Source organism: Oreochromis aureus, linkage group 12 (genome assembly GCF_013358895.1).
Source record: "Oreochromis aureus strain Israel breed Guangdong linkage group 12, ZZ_aureus, whole genome shotgun sequence".
NCBI classification, from domain to species: domain Eukaryota; kingdom Metazoa; phylum Chordata; class Actinopteri; order Cichliformes; family Cichlidae; genus Oreochromis; species Oreochromis aureus.
Genome location: NC_052953.1, coordinates 21,477,949 through 21,500,945, shown reverse-complemented (window position 1 = coordinate 21,500,945; position 22,997 = coordinate 21,477,949). Strand labels below are relative to the sequence as shown.

Below are 22,997 nucleotides of genomic sequence, written 5' to 3'. Positions count from 1 at the left end.
CAGACAAACACATTTAATTCACCTGTCAATAGAAAAAAAAAAACATCTATGTTTTTTACCCTGTATTTCCACACAGCGGTCATTATAATTCAAAATTACTCCCATTACAATTCATCTATCACATGTTCATGTCTGCATTGCACTAAATCTTTCCATTTCCGCCCTTGTTGGTGTCTGAAATTCCAAAGCTTGCATTTTAAAACACACTCGCACCCACTTTATTAGGTACACCTGTTTATCTTCTAGTTAACAAACATATCTAATCAGCCAATCACATTCCTGCGACTCAGTGCTTTCAGAAGCTGAGACATGGCGGAGACGACAAGCTAAAGTTCAAAGTGAAAATGGGGAAGAAAGGCGATTAAGTGACTTTGAACTTGACATGGTTGCTGGTGCCAGACAGGCTGGGCAGAGTTTTTTCAGAAACTGCTGATCTGCTGGGATCTGCCCGCACAACCATCTATAGGGTTCACAGTGAATGGTCGGAAAAAGAAAAATTATCCAGCGAGCGGCAGTTCTCTGCACAAAAACTAATGTGTTGGCAACAAATCTGCAGCAACTGTGTGACGCTATCATGTCAATATGGACCAAAATGCCCAAGGAATGTTTCCATCACCTTTTTGAATCTATGCTATGAAGAATTAAGGCACTTCTGAAGGCATACAGGCGACTCAAACCAGTGCTAGCAAGTGTATCTAATAAAGTGGCCAAAAGTGTATATTTCTTAATGCTTTTTTGGCCTGAGTTGCCCACAAGTTGACAAAGTGTTGACAGCCAAGCATGTGTTGTGAAGAAGAGTCTCCAAACAGCTTGATTTCATCTTCAGCATCACAGTCATTATGTTTGCCTCACTGCACAGTCACTGTAATGTGACAGCAATGCTCTTCACCACACACACACGCACACACACACACACACACACACACACACACACACACACAGACAGACACACACAGACACACAGCCAGAGTCAGACTAGTAGATGCACACACACTCTACAATAAACCCTCTCTGTCTCACTCTCTCTGTAGAGTAGAGTTCAGCATGAATTATTAATGCCTCGTGTTGTTTTGGCATTTGGGGGAGTATCAAGGGAGCTGGAGAGTAATGGAGAGGAGAGACTTAAGAAGAGAGCACAGCCGGCATTTCTACAGAAGTGTCCCGTGTAACCGAAATATCGGTTATTTCTGAAATGTCACAAGCATTGCTCAAACACCATTTCTTCTTTCAACTCAACTCTGACTTTCCACATTCCCACATTCCCTGCAGGCTCTGGAAAAACAGCTGAACATTACTTTTTTATCATAGCTATTAAAGGACAACTCTTTCTTCCACTTCCTCATTCCCTCCAAAGCCCCCTATGCCCCCTGTTGCTTAGCTTCTGCCGACCCTTACTCTGCGTTCTGGTCCGCGGCCTCTCCTGGGGTGACGGGGTTAGCTGCTTACTCATGGAAATGGACAGTGATTCTGCTTAGAGGGCACTTTGCTTCCCGCTTAGGAGGCAAACGCAGGAAGCCATGACAATAAACTATACAGCACAGTCTCTGTAACAGCTGCTGCAAAACAGTCCAACTTGCATACACCATATAGGTTGTATAAACTATATACATTCATTTTATACACACACAGACAGCCAGTGCATCTCTGGTGTACTTTGAGCTTGTGAATTGCTTGCGTGCACTGCCAGGTTAAACATTAAGAAAGCACTGAATTAGCAAGAAGGGAGGATGTCGGTGTCAGTGTGCTTAAGAAAACAGCACTTTGAGAAAGTCAACACACTGGTTAATGATAATGAGAAACACTCGAACCTGAGGAGATTACGTAAGGGTCCTCAGAGTTTATGGTAGCCTGACTGTAAGTCAACATCACAAGACCCAGATTTACCGCAAAACTCGAGATGTTGTTTGATTTAAAAGGAGGGAAAGCAAGAGGTGATCACACCTGTTTATGCAGCAATCCTGTAAGAGGAATCAATTTCCCCTAAAGAGGAATATAAAACTATAAACTAATGCAGCAAAAGATTTTCTGTAAAACAGAACTACCCATGTCATTACTTGTTTTCTGAGTTTACAGAAAAGAGAGGATACAGATCGTGTTACATAATAGGCCTAACTAAACACACAGCATCCCACTATTCATTAGCTATAATTCTTTCAATAAAAGCATCATGTTTGTTTCCTCTTCTTCCAAATAAAAAACTGAATCATTTACACTAAGTTTGGTGTAAGGGAAGTCATTAAGTTGTTAGCTATATGGAGCCTCACGAGGTTGCCAGGTCTGGCAGGTTGGCACGACTCAGCAGGAAATTTGCCAGGAAGTCTTTCTTTTGCTGGTCCCTGAACTCTTCTGATGTACCCATCAACACATCCAGGTCTATTTCCAGGTTAAATACAGCAGCCTGTTAACATTTTTTTTTTCAAACATAAAAATTGAGGTCTAGATTTTGGGCACACTGTGAAATGGTCCTTAAAACCATAAGTGGACAATTAACTTTCCCAAGGGAGCACATGACCAACTGGGGCTGTTGTGAAAGGACACACTAAAAAGCTCAACTCAGTTCGGCTCATTAATTTTCTCTCTTTATAAAGTGCTACTAGAAAGAGTAGTCATTACAGTTAGACGATGAAAATGTGACACAGTAAAAACGTCAACATTTAATCACTATTTACTCAACATTCCGCAAAACAACTGTATGTGCATATTTTTGCACAAGACTTTTAACTTTATACAAAATACTGTTGCTATTTTGCCCTTTAGGTAAATTAATCAATCTGTGTTTTTTTTATTTCTTTTTCTTCCCAGTGGAGTAAAACTAGCTAGTTTCGGTCTTAAATAAGTGCACTAAAATCATCAGATTCAGTGTCTGAAGTTGTAATGTGAAGGACAGTCACAGCAACAGCAAATGCAAGATCTGCCTTCTATTCTGCATCTGAGAGCTCTGGAAAGTCTGTGCCTTTCTTCTCATAATGCTCTTGAATTTCTGCTCTTAGGTCCCATACTCTTCTTAGCACTTTCCCCAGGGCAAGCCACCTGACAGCTGTGTGGTAGCCTATGTCACCATATTTAGCTTCATGCTCCTTCAAAAGTGCAAAAAAACCAGTTGCGTGTTCTCGCCCCGATGAACTCTATTAGTTATGAACATGGTTAATTTTTAGCACCGTGTTACACAACACCTCCTGCTGTATCGTACAATGCTAACATACTAATTTCAGTTCTGGGTTCAGTTCAGTTATTTCTGTGTAAATCTGCCTTTAATCATTTTTAAAGTGTTCAAATCTGAAATTTGTCAGATTTGGACGTAACACCTGCCGGTTATCTGTGAACAAATCACTCCCTGTTCCAAATTCACATTCACAGAATGTTTTATCAAACACAAAAGTCCTTGTTGCTTTTACAGCGAAGTTCTTGTATTTCTCTGCGTGTTTAGTCTCAGCATGGCGATTCAAATTGTACTCATTAAACACATGAATCAGCTCTCCACAAGCAAAGCACACAGCTTTACTTCTGACCTCAGTGAGTACATACTTACATACACGTCTTGTTAAACTTGTTAAACTCTACATCCTGCATCAGTCTTTTCATTTTATTTTTAGTGTGAGCTGACATTTTCATATCGTATCATATCTCTCATAAGTGTCTCTCCAAACATGTTTACAGTGAAGCTCCATTTGCTTGCACATGTACATACATATATAGATTTAAAAACAAACAAACAAACCCCCCAAAGGTGACTTTAAAATAAAAGCACAACTAAACAACTAAAGGGCTGGATGTGGTCTAGAGGCTGTACAATGCCCAGGTCTGCTCTAAACTGATTGTCTAGTGTTTGATCATGATGTATAAATAGCTTCACAAATATGCCATCTCTCTGTGTTTAGAAAGGGTATTTTCCAAATGGAAACTTCTGCTGTAACCGATAATGAGCCAAAGGTTATGTATGCTTAGTGCTTTATTAGGGTCTTAATTCAACATTTCAGAAGGCTCTAATGTAAAAAAGCTTAATATACAGCCATTTGTTTTATGAGTTTATGGTGCACAACGTCTGAATTGTTGCCTTGGGAGGGGAACAGAGGGTGCAGACATCAGTACCACTTATGTTCTTTCTCTTTTGCTTTTTAAAACCTAGAGGCTTGTTATTTAATCACAGTTATGGCCCACAAATCTGAAAATTTACTGTACACGATCCATCAGTCTCCATGACTAGCAACAATTCTTCCAAACTAATGCAATGCAGACAGACAAAAGGATATGAAAGGATGAAGTCTCTTGTTTCGTGTTTGCAGTATAACATTTTCTTTTTTTTTTTTAAATTCCCGTGAATCACCAGAGCACAGCTCACGTCTCTTATTAAACTCAAACTATCCTCCTTCAGTTGAACAATTTCACGGTGTCTGCATTAATACAGAGAAGAATGTGAGCCTTTAGATTGGAAGACTATCTTTGGACAGGGCTCCGAGTCTCACGCTACCAGGATCATGCCTTAATCACATTCAGTGTTTGGAGAGCTGTCACGTAGTGAAACATAGCTGTGCAAGGAAACAAGAACAGAGACCCGAGGCAAACTGAAAGTTTAGCTGAACACATTGTCTTTCCCTCTGTGGCAAAGACAAGGAAAATTCTCTTTTCAAAACATTTTGTCCCATCTAGGATACACACTTACTATCCCAAAGCAGTATATAATGTGATTAAGTTACAAGGATGCATGTTGCTGGTGTTAGAATACATACCAACCCTTTAAAAAGATGTATTTTCTCACTAGACTAAGTTTTCCAGGTTGAAAGGATTTCAACAGGAAAGCTCTGTGTTATGAAACCAAAAATGAGATCATCCTAGACTTCCTTATTTGTTGTAGGGAATAATAGAGAGCTTCCTGTCATGATATGACTGCCATTTCAAAGCCAGTCTGTGAGAGGAACATCCATAAAACTACCTACCCGACAGTCTCTCTGCAGAGTCTTCATGAGGTTGTTGTAAGTCTCTGCGTCAAAGTAAAGCCCCTCCTCGTGCATGTCTTGAAAGTCCAAGTCTTTGTAGGTCGGACAGGCCTTCTCTCTCTCTTTCCTGGACGCTCGTCTCTTATAGGTGGATCCCTTCAGGTCGTATTTGTAGTGCATTTTGACAGAGCGAGGCAACACATTGTTCATCACCACCAATCGGATGTTGATGCCTCCAGACTGGATGCAGTACAGGCCGTAAAACTTGGGAAGCAAAGTGCGTGGATTCTGGTTCAAGTTCTGTGAATTTAGAGAAAGCACAGGGGTCGCAATGACGTTGAGTTTTGTAGACTGGGTGCATTTTTTATATATTAATGTGTGGGATAAAAGGAAGCAGTTTGGTAACTAATTTGTGCATGGTCAGAATTATATTGCAGATAACTGTGACGTACCTACCCCAGATAAGGAGCTCTGTTAGTGTTTGTAGATTGAGCTATAAATTGTGGACCATCTGTTTAGTATTTCTACTACTATAAAAAAATCTGTAGCTCTGCTGATTTAAAAAAAAAAAAGACCTTTGCAGAGGACTTTAAACTTGTGCAAAGAGCAAACTTCTGTGTCAGACAGATCTGATTTTCATGCCAAGGAGAGTGTTGAGTCTTCTGTTACGGCTCAGCGCACAGCAGCTTTCAGTGGAATGGCACATAGTGCCCAGTGAGCATGCTTTTCGATTTTGCTATAACATTCAAGGAGTTGTCCAAACTCTCTCCCAAGGTTAGACTGTTGAGGGAAAACATTCAGTAGACACAACTTGGAAATTTTGTGAGTGTATTTTTTTTTCTTTTTGTCCACATTAACAAAGTCTTGGCTCAACACCTTCAATTCTTGCCAGATATGGTTCCCTGCGACTTTACCTTATTCTCCAAAAAGAAAACATTCAAGTGAAGGGTTGCCGTTTTAACACAGTGGATCAGATCTAAAACACACTACTGAAGCACAATTTTAAGTGGTCAGAACAGCACTTCTATTAAAGGATATATCTAAAAATAGCAAGCGGTGAATAGAAGAGGCGAAACGCTGTACAAGAGGACTAACTGGAAGGGGAAGACTGCGTATGGTTTAAATTCCATATGTGGAAAATTTTATGCTGGCACCGTGTACACTCCATGCTTCACTGCCAATCTTGTGATGTCAAGCAGAATGTGGATGCAATAAATAAAAACATGAATAACAAAATGAACTGATCGAATGTTGGACTTTTATCTATGCAGCTACCATTGTCCTCAGTCAAGTTGAATTGCTATTCAGGCTCCTAGTGCAGGAGCTAAATGGCATTTTCACTCCATCTCATTTTTGCCTCTTAAGCATCTCATGAGTGATCACTAATTTAACACCAAGCGGGTTTTAGACACCCAATCAGCAAGCATTTTCACATACCATCATGAACTGTAATGAAGTAACATTAAATTTCTCACCATGTAGTATCCAGGTAGCAGCCTCTGGAGAAACTTGGCCTCCTTGTGCTGAACGGTTTTAATGATGAACTCATCGTCGCTGGTCAGGTAGAAGAGAGAGCCGCTGGCCCCGGGGTTGACCAGCTCAATCAGAGGCTCATTTACCAGGGAGTACTGAGGAAGACAGCCATAAACATTTCATATCTAATACATCACATTCACAGATCAACTCTTTATGGTCCTAGCTTTGCACGCAGCAGAGCAGGAAACAGATAAAGGTGCTTCGTCTGGTGCCACAAAATTGGAGGGCCGCTTTTGTAATGAAAAATCAGCCCCAAAGTCTACAGTTGTTCACATGCTTATCGGAGAAAGCAGAACCCTGTCTACATTTGTTTTATTGTTCCATTAATGCCAGCTCTGCTTCACATCAGTCTAGTGTTTATCTGTTTGTCAAACTTTATAGGCGCCCACGGACATGTGAATCTTCCTGCTAAGAAACGAGAGCCTCCGTCCCGCAGTGCCCATCTACATACAAGGGAGAACCCGCAAGACTGTAGAGAAGTGTTAGATATTAATCAGTGCATTATGAGAGCCACATTTTCAAAAGAGAGAAACACTGGAGGCATCCACTCTCCCTCACCAGAAACTCTTGCACTTGATGACCATCCACAGTCACGTTGAGTTACCGGCACAAACACATCCACACTTTATTGCATTTGCACTGAGGCTGGCTGTGTATGCGTGTCCACATTCTCTCTTAATTAGACCCCGCAGTGTGGCCTCCGCCTGAATGAATTCATCATCACCTCAAGGACATCAGTCATTAGCACTACTCCTCAACGCTGGCGGGTCTTACGCCATCATCCTTCTTCGGCCTTGAAATAACTTTTTAATCTCCGACTCTCTTCTGGAGCTTTTTGTCTTTCATTTATGCAGAAAAGAATCTGGCCAGCAAAAGGAACAATGCAGCCCGATGGGTTTAGGAAAGACTTCGAGGCATGAGGAACGCAGGAAGATGCCGTCACAGCAGGATAAAGGTCAGAGGAAATCACACCTTTTTGAAATCTAATTTTATTTACAAAAAGGTAGAGTATCAATTCAGCATTAAATTAGTGCTGTCAAACGTTTGAAATGAACACCAAAGACTTCAGCCAGGGAATATTTTCACAGACAAAAACAGATGCAAACGAGCAAAAACAAAAACATGAATCAGGCAAAATGCTTCTGTCTAAATGTCAAAATGTGCGCCTGTGAGTCTGCTGGGAAATCACTGCATGTGTGAGGATTACAGCTGCGGTAATGAGGGCATGCTCTGTCATTATTAGCTCCAGTATCTCCACCACCCCAGTGTTTTGCCTTGACTTCACCCTCCTGGGGACTGCAGCATTACTCAACCACTACTCAATAAAAAACCTATTGGATTCTACATTAGTCAGCATTTAGCTGGTGGAAAGAAATTTCCGACAGACAAAAATAACGAGGAATTCTCTCTTCTTTATCAGACTTACAACTGATTATCTATGTCAGTTTGTGACATGTGCATGTAAGAACCAGGTGAATCTCGCTGTAACGCAGGAAATCTCAGCCTGTGTGTTTGTTTCTTTGGCTGCCCACTCCTCCTACACAATCAGGGAGATGAGAAATCAAACTTGGCACGCAGAACATCTTAAAAATGCATCTACGTCATTATGTTGACTGGCAACCGCCAAGCAACATCCTAAAAATGATGCGATTTCAGCATTTATGCCCCTCTAACACCTTACATTGAATGTGAAGTTTTAGCACCTAGCAAGCAGTTAGCTGAGCTTTGCATCGAGGCTGGAACGGGTAAGACATCAAAATCCGATTTCATAGATCTCACTAATTTATAAACATTATCTCTGTTTAATCTGCACAAACAGCAGTGTGGGTTTATGCGGGTTATGTGCAGCGAAATACTGGGCAGGCAGCCAGAGACAGGAAGTGACTCAGCATATTTTCTTAAATCTGAACATTTTTCCTTTAAGTCTTGAAAGCAAAAACTTTAAATGACCTTTTTTTTACCCCCTTGAATAGAACCAGCAGGTTAATTTCAGTTGCTGTGCTGAGAAATGAGAGTGCATTAGATTTGCTTCCTGCGGCACGGCTCCATACAAATGAGGTGGTGATCCAGACTGAGCTTGAGGTCTGGATTATGAGCATGAACACAAATAATGACCTGCAAGGTCTGCCAGGTTTTAGTCTTACCAGGTAGTCATCTGGCTTGATGCCGAACAGATCTCTGAAGTAGCGGAAGGCCAGCGGGGCGTACGTTTTGAAGCGGAAGTCAGGATAGTGATGTGCTGGAGTCAGGTTGCTTCCCTCACTGGTAATATTTGACCAAGACAAGATGAGACAAACACACAAAAGAGTACATTAGATACATTTTTCAACACTAACTGACATGAAAGTTTAAAAAAAGAAGCTTTAACATTACAAAAGGGAAACATATTAGTGTCAGTAACACAGATGCATTCTCGCGCCCCCTGGAAAACTGGCACTACCAGGGGGAAATGAACACCAACACCTAATCTTTGTGCCTGGTATCTATGCTATTGACTCTGGGTAATTTTATCAGTGGGCCCTTGTATTTTCTTCCATTCCTGCTTGAACAGGCTTCAGTAAGTCCTCTATGGGAACCCAGATTCACCAGCATTGTGCTAACAGAGATAGGTCTGTATAGAGTTCTTCGCCTGGAGACTGAAGATGGCTCTAATTACTGGATCGAAACAATACCAAATAAAACACATGCACTTCAGCTCAAATGGGGAGAAAATGGCTCGAATAAAGGTTTAAAACCAGACAAAACGAGACACAATAACCTGCATGTTTTTTTTGTTTTTTGCCAAGCGTGGAGTGGGAGACGTTTCCAGACGGGCTTTGACAAAGGCTGACCCTGTTTCTCACTAACCTAACCCCATAATCCTGTAAGCACATTGGATAAGGTTAGTGTGAGTCAGCCGTCGAGTCTTTTTTTAAAACTAAACTTTCAGCGGAATCAGTTTTGTAGTTGCAGAAATAGGTTAATAAAGGTTTTGTTTCCCAGGGCACCTCTAAATCTGGTTACTTGGAAGCTGCTCTGGGTAGAGAGGCCCTTTTGTTGTTCCCTGTGTGTGCTATATTCAGTGACACAGAGGCAAGGCGCAGGTGTAACACTATATCTGTGATCACGCCACAATGGCATTTGAATCTTTGTTTAGTGCGTGAGGGCAACGAGAATCATTTGCCACTGATTGAGAGTCTACTTAAAAGAAAAAAAACATTAAGCAACGCAAGCGTCCGGAAACATTTCAGTCTAATCAGGGATTCATCTCCCTCTCTGTGTGTGCGTGCATCTGCGGAAAGGTGTGAGAGAAACTGAAAATTAGGCGTGTGGGAGTCAAAGCGACATCTCCAGGCATCCTAAAATTGAACTGACTGGACACGCAAAAGTGGAAAAACCTCCAAAGAAGAAAACAATTAACAATAACTAGATAGAGAGGAAGAAGAGCGGTAAGCAGGAGGGAGGCAATAAAAGCATCTGAGAGCCGTTTCCATCAAGTAGTCACTTGTTCAGGATAGTCCTGCGGTGGGAGGAAAGAGAAGGGTTTGTGTGTTATTGCAGAACAGAAGACAAATGCTGAGGGAAAGCAGAAAGAATAAAATAGGAAACGGTTATGTCAGATTAAAGATGTAAGACATCCATTTTCTCCCCCCACTCATTACACTTTGTTTGTTCTGTCTTGTGTAATTTTCTTTTCTTCCTAACAACATGGCCTAGATTCTTTCTCCCCCTGTGAAAAAGGTGGCCCTGGAGACTGCCACCACTTTCATTTTAATTCAAACTTGGGCTGGATGAAACAAGCCTCATTTTAAACCAATTGTCGCTCGTCATTTTGTGCTTCTGAGTCTCAGCGAGCGACGTGGAGTTTTCATCAAAGTCTTGAAAGTCATCAGGGCCTTTATCAGTCAAACACAACAAGAGCTTTGTTTGGCTGTTGCTGAGGAGCAGGACTGGTGTGCGTGCCAGGAGGAGGTTTGCATAAACCATGCCCAGTTTGCATATCCTGGTGCAGCATCTCTAAGGTAAACCACAAAGTACATCCTGATAGGACTGTAATTCTCCTCCTGACGTCCAAGGGTTAAACACAACATTGAATGACCTTGGATGTATTTACACTGGGATGGACAAACAGCAACTAATAGACATATTTTGCTCAGCTGCTCCTGATTTAATTTGTTTTTGTAGGTCTTCTACAGCTCTAAAAGCAAACAAAAACTGATAAAGTATGTGCCGCAGCATCAGCTGTGTGTTAATAAACCATATGTGTGGACATAAGGCAACACTTTCAATGAATTCCTCGTCCTGCTTTAGATTATATAAAGCAATTCTTTGAGCTGATGATGTAATTTTGAAGATAGCCCGGGATGACAGCTGAGCAGCGCGCCGCCGTACGTTTTGCTCTGTGGCAGTTAAGAGCCACACAGTAAGCTGATTTCACAGTTCTTGGCAAGATAATCCACTAGAATAGTTTTATCCCTGCGTCATGACTTAGACTAGCAAAACTGTTGATAAATGATGACGCTGGCAGTTTGAGGTGGTACCACATTTTCTTTGGAGTGGATCTCGAGCGCATGTAGTTTCCACTGAGCGTGATTAATAACAGCTGTTCATGTTTTTAATTCGAGATCCAGACATACAATATTTGCGGAGGCCGTCCAGGCGAAGCGTGCCCTTCACTCGCTTTCCATTCATTCACAGCCAACCTACACACAGTCTGTTTTTACGAAGCAGCTCTCCTATTCACCAAGTCCTGCAGACAAATAACCTTGAGCTTACGCGACAAGGACGCAATCTGATGACAACGCACAAACCTTCAGCGCACAAAAACACATATGCTGAGAAAGTGTTTCTGTGAATGTAACACTGTGGATGTGCGTGTGGGATCACTGACCTGGGCAGAAAGACACTCTCCACCACATAGAAGTCTTGCATAAGAACATCTCTGTCAGGCTTGGAGGTGAGGTTTCCCACTGTATAGCCAATACCGAGCTGAATGGCTCCCTTTAACGCCGAGGATGTGGTCTTGACGGGAAATTCGAAGAGAAAATATCACATTAGTCTGGCCGTAGCACCCTTGTTCCCTTGCTTACCCTTTGATTTGATTTGAAATATGAGAATTTCCACACAAACACATCCAACTGTACTTGCAGACTTGGACACAAATCCAGTTTGTGTTTTTATTGCATGACACCTCTAAAAATACATATTTCCCCAAACCTGAACAGAGGTAGCTAGTATAAAGAAATGCATTATGTTTGAAAAAAGAGGGAGAGAGAGATGTTGCCATAAGGAGTGACGTCTACAGTACAAGAAAGAAAACAAATGTACCCAGCACTTGACTGATTGCTGGCAGCTGGCCGTGGAAGGGTCACGACATAATGTGCTGCAGAAGGACAGTTAAGGGACTCGAGTGGCTCAGAAGCAAAAGCTGACTCTAAACAGCAGCATTTCCAAGTAAATGTTAAGGGATTGTGTTCATATTCATCATAACATGAAAATGTTACCAAACACACTCTTTTACCTTCTTGTAGGTTTTCTCTGAGCTCCGATTCCCTCCCGTCCCATTTTCTGTGGCGGTTGACATCTGAAAGGGACACAAAGTCATTCAGGCAACAAACTATAACACTGTAATTCTTGTCGATTGTTGTATCGCTCTCAAATTTACTGAGCAGTCAAGAGCATACCTTGCTTAATGAAAAGCTGTGCCTGACGAGCAGCAATCAGGGCAGCAGCTCTTGATTGTCAGGCTGAGCAATCATCAGGAGTTGTCACAGGACCTTCTGTAAGAGAACGGGTGCGCAATAAGTTACTATAAAATATTTTTAAAGAGGCACTGACATTGCATTAAAGTAAGTGAATCTTGCTGATTCTGGTTATCTCCACCTGATAAAAAAGGCACTATAAATCTGATAGTCACTCCTGACTCATGAGATGTACATATGTGTTTTGTAATAAACATCCGAGTTCTTCTCGAGTGCCATGTTGGAGAAACGGTGCTTTCCTGCCTGTCACTTCAACACCTCACAAATCAGAGCGTGCAGACACTTTAATCTAATCGCCGGCTTCTCTGTTTTCATTTTGCCTCCATATTCAAGACTGTACGTGCAGAACAACACCTCATAAAGGAGTGGAGCTGCACAGCGTGCATAAACGAGGAGTAGCCCTGAGGCTGAAAGTCATCCGTTGTCACTGCCCGGCTTACAGCTCATCCAAGTCCTCCCTGAGCCACAAAGCACCAGTCTGTCTTGTTTCTATATATGCTCTCCATGAATTTTCCACTCTGCCTTAAATTTTTTTTTTTTCCTCCGCTAACACTCCCAGAGAAAATGAGACAGAGTGACATAAGTCGTTTAAATGTTGCCTCAGGAAACGCTGAGAAGAAGTGAGGAGTAAGAGCACTTGCAAAAGTTGGACTTTGACAAGCTCTCGCAAGGCTGCAGTCACCACATCACCTGCATATAAATGCGCCTGCTGTTACTGGAGCTTTGAGTATCGCACAATGTCTTGCTGCCCTCATGCCCTGCAGTCACCTGTTTTGTGACCAGCTGTCACATCATCATCACATCACCGCCATGCAGTGGAACACTAATTGAAAAAGTCTTGTTTGTGTTTGGTTCTTGCAAATTAAAACTCTCGCAATATGTTGCACCTTTGTTGGAAATAGTCTCCAAATGGAGAAAGGTGCTCTTGGATGAAAATACACTCACACGCAGAGATTCAGATATTGAGAGTGTAGCAGACACTCAGCTCTTATCTCCAGACTGGCTCCTAATCTGCACACCAGCTTTTCTGTTGCTATAAACACAGAAGAGACAATAGCACAGACCATAGAGACCATCCTGGCTGGAGGCACACCTCCAAGCTACAGCTATTTGTCTTATTCTGCCTCTGTGAATCATTCATATCTTTTATATCACCTTTAAAATAATTTCCTTCCTTACGAAAAGGACACGAGCACATTCGCTCACACAACAAACCCAATAAGTGTTTTTTGTGTGAGCTCCTGTTTTTTGTAAAGCTCATAAAAATCCTGTTATTGATCTCGAGCCTCGTCAGTCAGTGTAATGAGGTGTTGATCCACCTGAGCCTTTACACGGTACAGCTATGTGCCCTGAACCTGAGGAATGTTAATAAGCCCGTAGGCAGGGCTGTCTGGCTCTCAGCTCAGCACCGGCCTGAGTGTCAGTGTCAAAATGAATTGTGCGGACCTCTCTTTCGCTCTCTCTCATGCTCCATCCGCCTCTCCCTCACCTGACCCCACAACCCAGCTGGTACTCTAACAGACTGCTTCGAGAACAATCCACGAGAGGCCCGCAGCTGCAGTGAACAACAGCAGGTCTCTTGTTCACCTCTCAACAAAAGAAAGGCAGACAGATGGTCGGTAAAAATGACCAGAGGATCCTAATCAGGCGCGTCTCACCGCTGTCAAACACTCCCATCCCATGGTAAATGCCACTCACACAGGACTCTAACGAGGAAAACAACAGTACACTGTACACGTGTAACACAATACCTCTTGTTTTACAATTACATTAGATGGCCTCGCTAACACAAAAATGCAGCTTTGTTAAATCAATGCCTCTGGTAGACAGTGGACGTGGATATTTGTGGTCTTGGGTGAGAACCAAATGGGGAAAGTGATCCAACGGATCAATAAAAAGGAAACTCGGTACGTGAAAGCCTGGATCTGAATGGAAAACTCAAACAGGCTTGTGCATAGGGAGTTGTTATTTCTATGCCTTTGTGAAAAAGCAAGTAAGGTCAAAGATAGTATATGTTATGATAAGACTTTGTAACACCTTTGCAACGACCTGAAGGAAATTCCGAAGCAATGCAGGAAATGACATTCCAGGATCAGCTTTCAACAACCTGATAAACTGCACGCAGACATTAAAACCATTTAGTAAAACATTAAACTTTTTCCCTGACTTACCACAACTTCGTTATGAAACGTTACTTTTCGAGCACCCTGTCCTTCCCTTCTTGTGAAGCTTTTTTTGTTTTTTTCTTTCTAAAAGTTGTCAAACTTTGCAATTACCTCTCATCTCTCCCTGAGCCTCACCGTACGTAAACAACTCCATTCCCGCTCATCCCTACAGCCTTGTCAGAAACTCTACCACCCTTCAAACAAACACACTTGAGTGCAGATCAAATACTGGCTCTCATGCCGTATCTCCTCCGTGGCTTCGGGGTTATTGCCAAGGCTGCCATTCTGCCCCTGTGGAAGTCAAATAGCCACTCTGCAGCCAAGGCAGTCCTTGAAAGGAAAATATGTTGCCGAGAGCAGACGTGGGCTGTCTGGTATGATGATTATGCAGATTGAATAAATCTAAGCTGTCAAAAACTCAAAGTAGCTGTGCTAATATTTCCTCAATGATCCCAGCGGGCAAACTAGTAGTAATAATAAAGGCAGTGGTCAGGCAGATCAATCAACACATCATTAACCATGCTACGGAAATTATACTCTCTTCAAAATGATCTATATCTACCAGTGCCCTTCAGTAGAATAGCTAGGCTAAAATTAGGACAATCTGGATCCCAATCTTTTTCAAAACCATCTGACTATGACTTCAAGGCTGTGAGGTATTCAGTCAACAAGGCTCCCACAGTCTCCATCTCCAGAGATATCACATATGGGTTCCTTTTGCTCTGCTCTGCTTCAGTCCCCAGATACTATTGGATTACCGCTGCAGATTGGAGACATAATGGAAAATCAATAGCAGAGCAGCAATGCGGAGCTTCAAGGACTGGGCTGCCGGGCTTTCATGACCCATGCAATCCCACAACTCAGATGTTAGATAAGCACAGAGATCTGGATTTGGGTGGATACAATCAAGAAGATGCACGGGGAGCCAGCTTAGCTCAGCCTGAAGGGGATCAGCTTCATCAACTTAACTGCTCTCATCCTTGACGGGATCACAGAAACTCAGGATGTAGGGCATTCAAAAAATATATACTCAATATTCCCAATAAATACACAGAGAAAAGGCTCATTGTCTTAATGCATCTGTCATGTGGGGCAGTGATCATTATCCTTTTGATACCAGTGCTCTTTTGGTGTGTCAGTGTGATTACCTAAGGACTTTGTTTCCCCCATCTTGATACAGTAAGGCAGACAAAGACCATAACAGCAAGGAAGAACTACAATTTAGCATGTATAGATACATATAGGTTTTCTGGTCCAATGCACAGCCACACACACACACACACACACACACACACACACACAAATACACTCTAATACAACAGAAGAAGCCATTATAAAAGAAGCCAGGTATCATTTTGACCCATTTTTGGCACGTTGTGTTCCATATTTTACGACGTGCTCTGGAGGTATGTTTCTTTTCATCTTTGCTCAGATGGAAAAGCTGTGATGCTGCTTCAGAGTAGTGTTTGTCCCTGAACACCAGGCACTATGCAGCACTGCAGAGCTTTCCAAGTGTTTGTGTATGTGTGCAGGAGGAAGGCTACATGATGAAATCAGACTAAAACGGCCGCCCACAAAGATGGCCGACAGGCTGGAGTAAGAAACAGGTAGGCTACGTGACCTTTGATGGCAAAAGTGGCCAAAAAGTGTGGCTAAATGAAAAGATACAGGTCAAGATGAAAGAAAATATTTCGGTTACTTACTGATATTAAGCCTGTATGTTACCATGAAGGGGCAACCTCCAGGGCTGAAAACCACCATCTCTGAAAACAAGTCGATTCAAATTAAACTTCCATCTTAAAATAATCAGCTGGTACAAAAAAAACTGTGACAATACTGATCTGGATCTCCAGAGTTTGTGGTGTTGGTGCCTTTTGGAGCATTTTTGAGGTGAATATCTGAAACTAATATGGCTTAATGTGCTGTTATTTACATTAACAGCACATCAGAGAGTGGTTTCTCCAATTTTTTTACTCTTTTAAAAATGTTTTCGATGTCTTTACACTAATTTGCAAGTACAGGTACTGATGGCTGTGTGATGCACCACAATACGGTCTATAGGTGGAACTTGCTAACATTAGCTGAGCACTGCACTCTCTTGTTAAAACGTGGTCACCTGGGGTTCAAAACAACCAGGACTGATTGATAAAATGTGCTGACGCTTTAAAAACAGTACTCCACTAACCAATGAGGAAAGCCATAGTGGCTATGGTCATCTTTAAAATACAGTCTATAGTAAACATGTGTAATGTTTTAGATGTTGTAGAAAATGATGGAAAGCTAAAGTAAACACTGAACACTGAGGTCTATTCATGAGGTTTACACTGATAAAGTTACCAGAAGAGCTTGTTTGGATTAAAAAAATAACAACACCGATCTGTTTTAACATCTTCATGCTGCAAGGAGAGCCCTGACACAGGTGTAAAAAATGGGAGCTCCCTGCACTGAAAGCAGCTACTATCAATCACACAAGACGGAGAGTACAGCGTGTACTGAACACAGCATCCTTCTGAATCCTAAAAAAATGTTTCAGTGAGCTCGGCACTGATGTTCCCCTGTCCATGCATGCATCTCTAAACCTACATTTTATTGTGTGGTATTGTATATTAGCATGGTGTTTGACCTTTTGATGACAAGAAATAAAGCAGAAAAAAAAGGCGGGTGGGATTACACCTACAGAGTGGCCTGACCTTTGAAATGCAACATGAACAGAAGAAACAAGCTACACGGGGCGAGGGACGTATGACAAAAGATGGAGGACAGTGAGAGGCAGAGATCCTGAAAAGCTGTCTTGTAAACGTGTAGTCGGGAGTTATATCAAGTTTTATTCTATGTAAATCCCCTTTTCTTGAGAGAAAAGATAAATCTGTGGTATAAAGCCACAAAAAATGTCTCCATTTCATTATATAAGATAGCTTGAGCAAGAGGAAACCCGGGGAGAAGATTCGGTCTGTCTATTTGTAATTCAGAGAGCGTCTCGCTCTAGCTCCACTCTGCATGAGAAGCTGTGAGGAGGAGGTCACCCTCTGTGTCCAGTGTGTCACATGATTCAGCTGAGGGCATGGGGGAGGTGGGGAGGGGAGAAACATAGAGATGAGTTAATGGACAGAAAACAGAGACAATGTTCTTTAAAGACACAGAAGCAGAGACGCTGCTCCGATGGGACGGTACAGTACAGCACGGCTGTACAGAACGTACTACAGCAGGCTTATTATGCTTAACTACCAGTGATAACTAACCACAGCGAGCCTCTGCTCCCAACGTCAAGGCCCATGGATATCGTTACCATATGGAACAGAAACAATAGGAGACGGACTTGCCCGTGTCAGTTTTACTAAAGCCTGCACTGTAGTCCAAAGGTCCTCATATTTAACTCTAAGCTGAGAGAGAGGCCGTTTTATTACCTATGTTCTGAGAAGCAGACCGTAAATGATGTACTTCTCTGAAGTAGACCATCACATGATTAAAAGGGGAGCATGTCGCCAGGCCTTTATTGACCTGAGGTCACAGGTTACTAAAACATAAATAAATAAAAATGCAAGAATTTTACTTTTACGACCCTCTCCATTCTCTCCACTCATTTCTGCTTCCTGCCATCTCGCTCTGGCACTCTAGTGTCCCCCAAGTGGGCCTCCAAACCTCGTCATTATCAGGGCATGAGAGTGGGAGGGGGCCACAGGGGACTCAGCCGGCCCAAAACAACAACAACAAAACATCACAACCTCCAAATAATCGGAATTCCTGCGACGCTGCCAACGGATCGCTCTGCCAGCAGCCTCCAACCGGCCAACCCAACCACTAATGGTTATGCAGTGTAGAAGAACTATGAGCCAATTATGTCTGCAGGTCTCCTTTTTTTTCCACTCTTTCAAAAGCTGGTGCTGACGTGCTGCTTGCCCACAGAGATGGGAATTCCCATTTGGAGGTCATTAAGATCAAAACGATAATACCGGGAAGTTCTGCATCCATGTTCCTCTGCTGCAAAGTACATGAAGACACCATCACGGCGATGATCGCTGACGTTCTTTTAAAGATTGTCTCTGTATTTATAAGAATGAGGTTAGAAAGTCATTTTAAGTTTGCAGTAAGTTTGAGTTGGTCACAGAAGCTGTGACATCCTGGCTTCTCATCACTAGAACGGCTGCCACTCAGTAGCATCTTTTCATCGTTCTTCAAACAATAATTACAACACGCTGACTGGGAAAACTTCAAACCACTGACTTAGTGGGGAAACAGCAAAAAACACTGACATGCTTAAAATAACTACATGCATCACATTTATATCAAAATAAGATCCAACACTTCGATCAATTTAAATGGAGGGTTACACAAAAGAAGCTAATTCAAGGCTATTTAAGTGGTTTAACTAAGAGGACAATAAGGATGAGGGTGACGATCTGGAGATAACACATTAACGCTTTGAATATTATGAGGTTTTCTTTCCACTCGGCAAACAGCGTGTGAATGCAGCTGAACTGTCATGAAATGTAACTGAAGAGATCTACAGACAGCTTTTTTTTAGGGCTCCATGCCTAAAATAAATGATCAGATGGTGCGTACAATTGGTGATGTGTCCCTTTAACTATCAGTTTGACTTATTTCACTTTGTATGAGAAGAGAAAAACTAAACACTTTTGGTGCTGTGGTCTACCAGACAAACCTGAACATATTTAATAAATTTAAACTTTTCTGTTATAGCATATTTTCTTTGCGGTTTTTCCTCTTTCTTAGTTCCTGTATCTAACAAGCAACCTAAGGAGATGATTAACTCTTTGCTTATAACTCACAAAGTTTAAAGGGTGTGGCACAAAAATAAATAAGAGACTAGATTTAATGTTCTCACTGGCGCTGGTGGCAGTCAGCAGCAGGCCTATGTGGTATGTGCTGACACGAGTGGAGCCTGGCCAGTGAATGAGGACAATAAAACAGAACAGAAAGAGAGGGCGAGCCCACACTCTGCTCAGGAGGAGGTCATACTGGACAGATGTATGGAGCCTAAACCTCCAAATATGACTCGAGTGTGTCTGACTGGCTTGTTTGAAGGACATACATTGTTTTATTCACCGTCATCTGTATTACAGATGGATACCATTTAGCTCATTTTCTCTGTCCGTCTTAATTTCACAACCAAGAAGACTTTTAAACCTGGAAACTTGGTGCATGTCGGATATTTAGACTCTAAAATGATACGATTTTCCGCCTCAAACATGTACAGCCAGACTATACTAAAGATACTTCAGCTCTGGTATTTGGTCATTTGACCCAGTGTATTAAATTGCTAATTTAGTAATTGATTAACCAATAAGAGTAACCAATAAAAAAAGTAAGTAAGTTTCCAAGCAGAAATGCCGCTGACCTACTGTACTAGAAAAACTACAAAGCAGTTTTAACACCATGAGGAGCTGAAGGGCAGAATACCGCTCTTCACTACACTTACTTCAGTACTTCACAAGCAACAAAGCAGCATTTAGCTTAGATTTCGCTACAGCGGAGCATTGAGCAGAAGCAAGAAAAGGCTGACATGGTGTCGGATAACCCAAGATGACAAACTCCAGAAAGAAAGCAAACACTCCTGTTATGCTTTCAGCTCGTTGCAACTGGAGCGCAGCATGTTAGACAGCTTCAATACAGACTGCAGACAATAGTGAGGGAGGATCCTCAGAGAGAAGAGCTAGAATGGCTGTAGTGGGAGGAGAGGTCGCGCTGAACACACACAAACATTACCAGGTACTCGATTTCATTTTCACAACATTTTCTCTAATCTGAACATCTTGAATGTGACCAGTGTGCCACACCCCTGTGTGGCACACTGGTCACTCAAACCATTATCAGGAATAAGAGCGCTGCGAGCTAATGTTCAGGCCACTGACTTATGTAACTGTCTTAATGAGTCTCATATGCCTGTTATTTTGGTCCTATCACTACTCGAATCCCATGGTACAGTACGATCACAGTACACAGAGTGCTCTTTGACCCATAAATCACAAGACTGAACTTAAAAACCCTACAGCTGGTAATTGTGCTACCTTTTTACACAGGGTGCTCATATAGTTGGGAAAAAAAGCTGTATGAGCGCCCTGTGAGGCCCCTCTGCACACAAGTATCACCGTTTAATTACTGAAGTAAGTAAGAATCCAGTAAAACTCCAGGGAAAGACACAAAACTGCAGAAAGTCACAGAATCATCAAATATGATTTGTGTTGACAGTTTGGGCTTCACGGTGCTGAAGCACTTCTGCTGCCACTCAAATGGAAAACATTATGTAATGCACGAATGCTTCTCACTCTTATCAGTGCAAAGGCAGCAGGCAGCACAGGACAGGAGCACAGGTGTTACTCCCAAGGAGAGAGCGGGGGATTTGCATGAGCCATTTTCCTGTCAAAACTCCTGCGGCAAGCTGGTCAGCCTGGACAAACCCCACCTGTCTCCCAGTCAAATGAAGCAGGAACAGGAAGTTAATGAAGAGATTACACATTTATATATAGATGCTTTGTCTTTGTAGTATAGGCCGGCTTGGAGCTAGTCAGATTTGACTGATTATTTAAATTAGCGTCTGATGTCTGCAATATCTCAAGGACCAATGAGAAGATATTTGAGCAGCATTTGTTGCTTTATGAACCACAACGTGAAAAACACCTGAAGCATTTCCAAAAGGAGGAATTTATCATCAACTGCTCCTCATAACAGAGAGAAAACTGCACTCTTATGTTTCCCATGTGATTATTCAGAGTGACAAAGCAAAACTCAGTGAAGTCAATCATATATCACGTAAAAAAAGAAACTCATTAGCTGAGCCGCAACTAAAGAGTAACTAAAGCAGCCTACAGGTTGTGGCTCTTCTTCTTTTGGACTCTTAAAACTGTTTCACAGTGGTCGCAGCTCAGGCCTTTGGTGTGGAGGCGCATCAGGATGAAAGGGGCTGTCTGTGAGGAGCTCGGCTGCCAAATACCAGCAGAGAAATGTAGCACCTCGCTGTAGAAAGAGCAGTGAGAACGTGACAGATGCTGAGGCTCCGGCCAGCACATACAGAGAGAAATTTGGTGAAATAGATCATCTGTTTCTGACGTGTTTTGCATCTCAAATGCAGGAAAGGTTCCTGAGAAGTGTATCCACGTGCCAGGCCATGAAATGTGGAAATCTAATTGTAGCTCGCCAGGCACTCAAAACACACACAGGAAGTTAAAAAGGTCGCTTCCCCCATTAACTGTCATCACGTTTTGAACCACACTTTCCTTGCTCCATCCTCAGTTGCACAACTTCCAAACATGCTTGCCTCATTTCCCATCAAACTGTCTGTTTCTCTGTAAATGTGCAAGTCCAGACTCACATGTGCAGATACATGAGGGTGGAAAAACTTCACTTAATAGAAAACGGCAATAAAATATATATAAAGGAAGACAGAACTGTAGAGCAGCACTCATCTAAATAAAATCAACAAGATTTACATTCAGAGTGAAGGATGAAATTCCCCTAACGTCACACCTGAACTTAACATTATGAATATGTTAAGAGGATCTAAAATTATGAGTCTTTAGCCAGAACATATCATTTTTTAAAACTGAGTTATTCAGAGCAATGACACCTCTTTATCAGACTACAAACTGAGCAGCTGACTGACTCGCACACCTGCAGTTGTTCACCTGTGGTGACAACACCTGAGAACTGACGCTGTGAGACACTATGTCCACAAGGCTGTAGAAGATGTTGGGTGAACATCTGTGTCGGTGGCTACAGTCATTTTGTTTTCGTCTGTACAAATCTTTGGTGTGACGCATCAAACTCACAGTAATCGTCTTCTTCTTCTGCGCAGTCTTGTGGAAATATTCCCGTCTGAGCGGCTGCTGCAGTCCTCACAGTGCGCCTTTCTGTTTCTTCAACGCGACTCGCCACCGATACAAAACTGCGGTTTAGAGTAGGACACGCAGCGTTTATTTCCACCGCAGGCTGGCTGTGAACTGAGTCCTCCTCCTCTGCCGAGCAGACCTGTGTCGTGTGTCTCTGCCTCCCAGCCCTGCCTCTTTACAGCCGTGCCATTCAGTGCGCCACTGGATTCAAGCGAGCACGAAAAGTGGCACGAGCACGCCCTCTGCTGGCAGCAGCAAATCTCACAGTTTCGTTAAGCATCAATTTAGATCCAAGTTCAGCAGGGGCAGCAGGTGGTGCTGTGTGCTGGCACCAGCCACCTTCTAGCAAGAAGGTCCAGGGTGGAGAGTTTCAGTGTCGGCTGTGGGTGTTCTCCCCGTGTCTGCGTGGGTTCACTGGAGGGTAACTCTTCCTGTTAACAAATATTTATTCATCGAATCACACACATGAGAAATCTTTGTGGTCAGGCTGGGATTCAGTGCTGTAAACAACGTCTGAAAATTAGCATACTTCCATCTATACAGAGTGTAAATGCATTTAATGTTCACTCAGCTCTCAGCGGTGTCTCCAGATCTGTGGACTTGTGTTAGGTGCACAGTCACAGCAGGCTCACTGAAACATGGTTATATGAATATGAATGATATCACAGTAAAAAACAAATAAATGTTGACTTTTTTTTATTGTATTAACCTTTGTTGTTGTTGAATCTGTGGTGTTCTGTATAAGAGCAAACCAAAGACCAGCAGCCCCCCCCCCCC

General features: G+C 42.4%; 1 protein-coding gene across 2 annotated transcripts in view; it reads right to left on the bottom strand.

The window, feature by feature from the left end:
* Positions 1-22,423, bottom strand: part of pip5k1bb (phosphatidylinositol-4-phosphate 5-kinase, type I, beta b) — a 32,315-nt gene extending 9,892 nt beyond the window's left edge. Inside the window, exons 1-7 of one of the 2 annotated variants that reach the window (XM_031736241.2) lie at positions 22,161-22,423; positions 12,134-12,229; positions 11,971-12,033; positions 11,341-11,471; positions 8,615-8,732; positions 6,410-6,562; positions 4,935-5,234 (exon numbers count right to left, since the gene is read on the bottom strand). In XM_031736241.2, coding sequence (XP_031592101.1) covers positions 4,935-5,234; positions 6,410-6,562; positions 8,615-8,732; positions 11,341-11,471; positions 11,971-12,033 — 765 coding nt within the window. In that variant the 5' untranslated portion in view covers positions 12,134-12,229; positions 22,161-22,423. Of the gene's footprint in view, positions 1-4,934; positions 5,235-6,409; positions 6,563-8,614; positions 8,733-11,340; positions 11,472-11,970; positions 12,034-12,133; positions 12,230-16,079; positions 16,099-22,160 lie in introns of those variants that run through there. The other variant, XM_031736242.2, reaches the window with a different exon arrangement.
* Between the last annotated feature and the right edge of the window lie 574 nt (positions 22,424-22,997).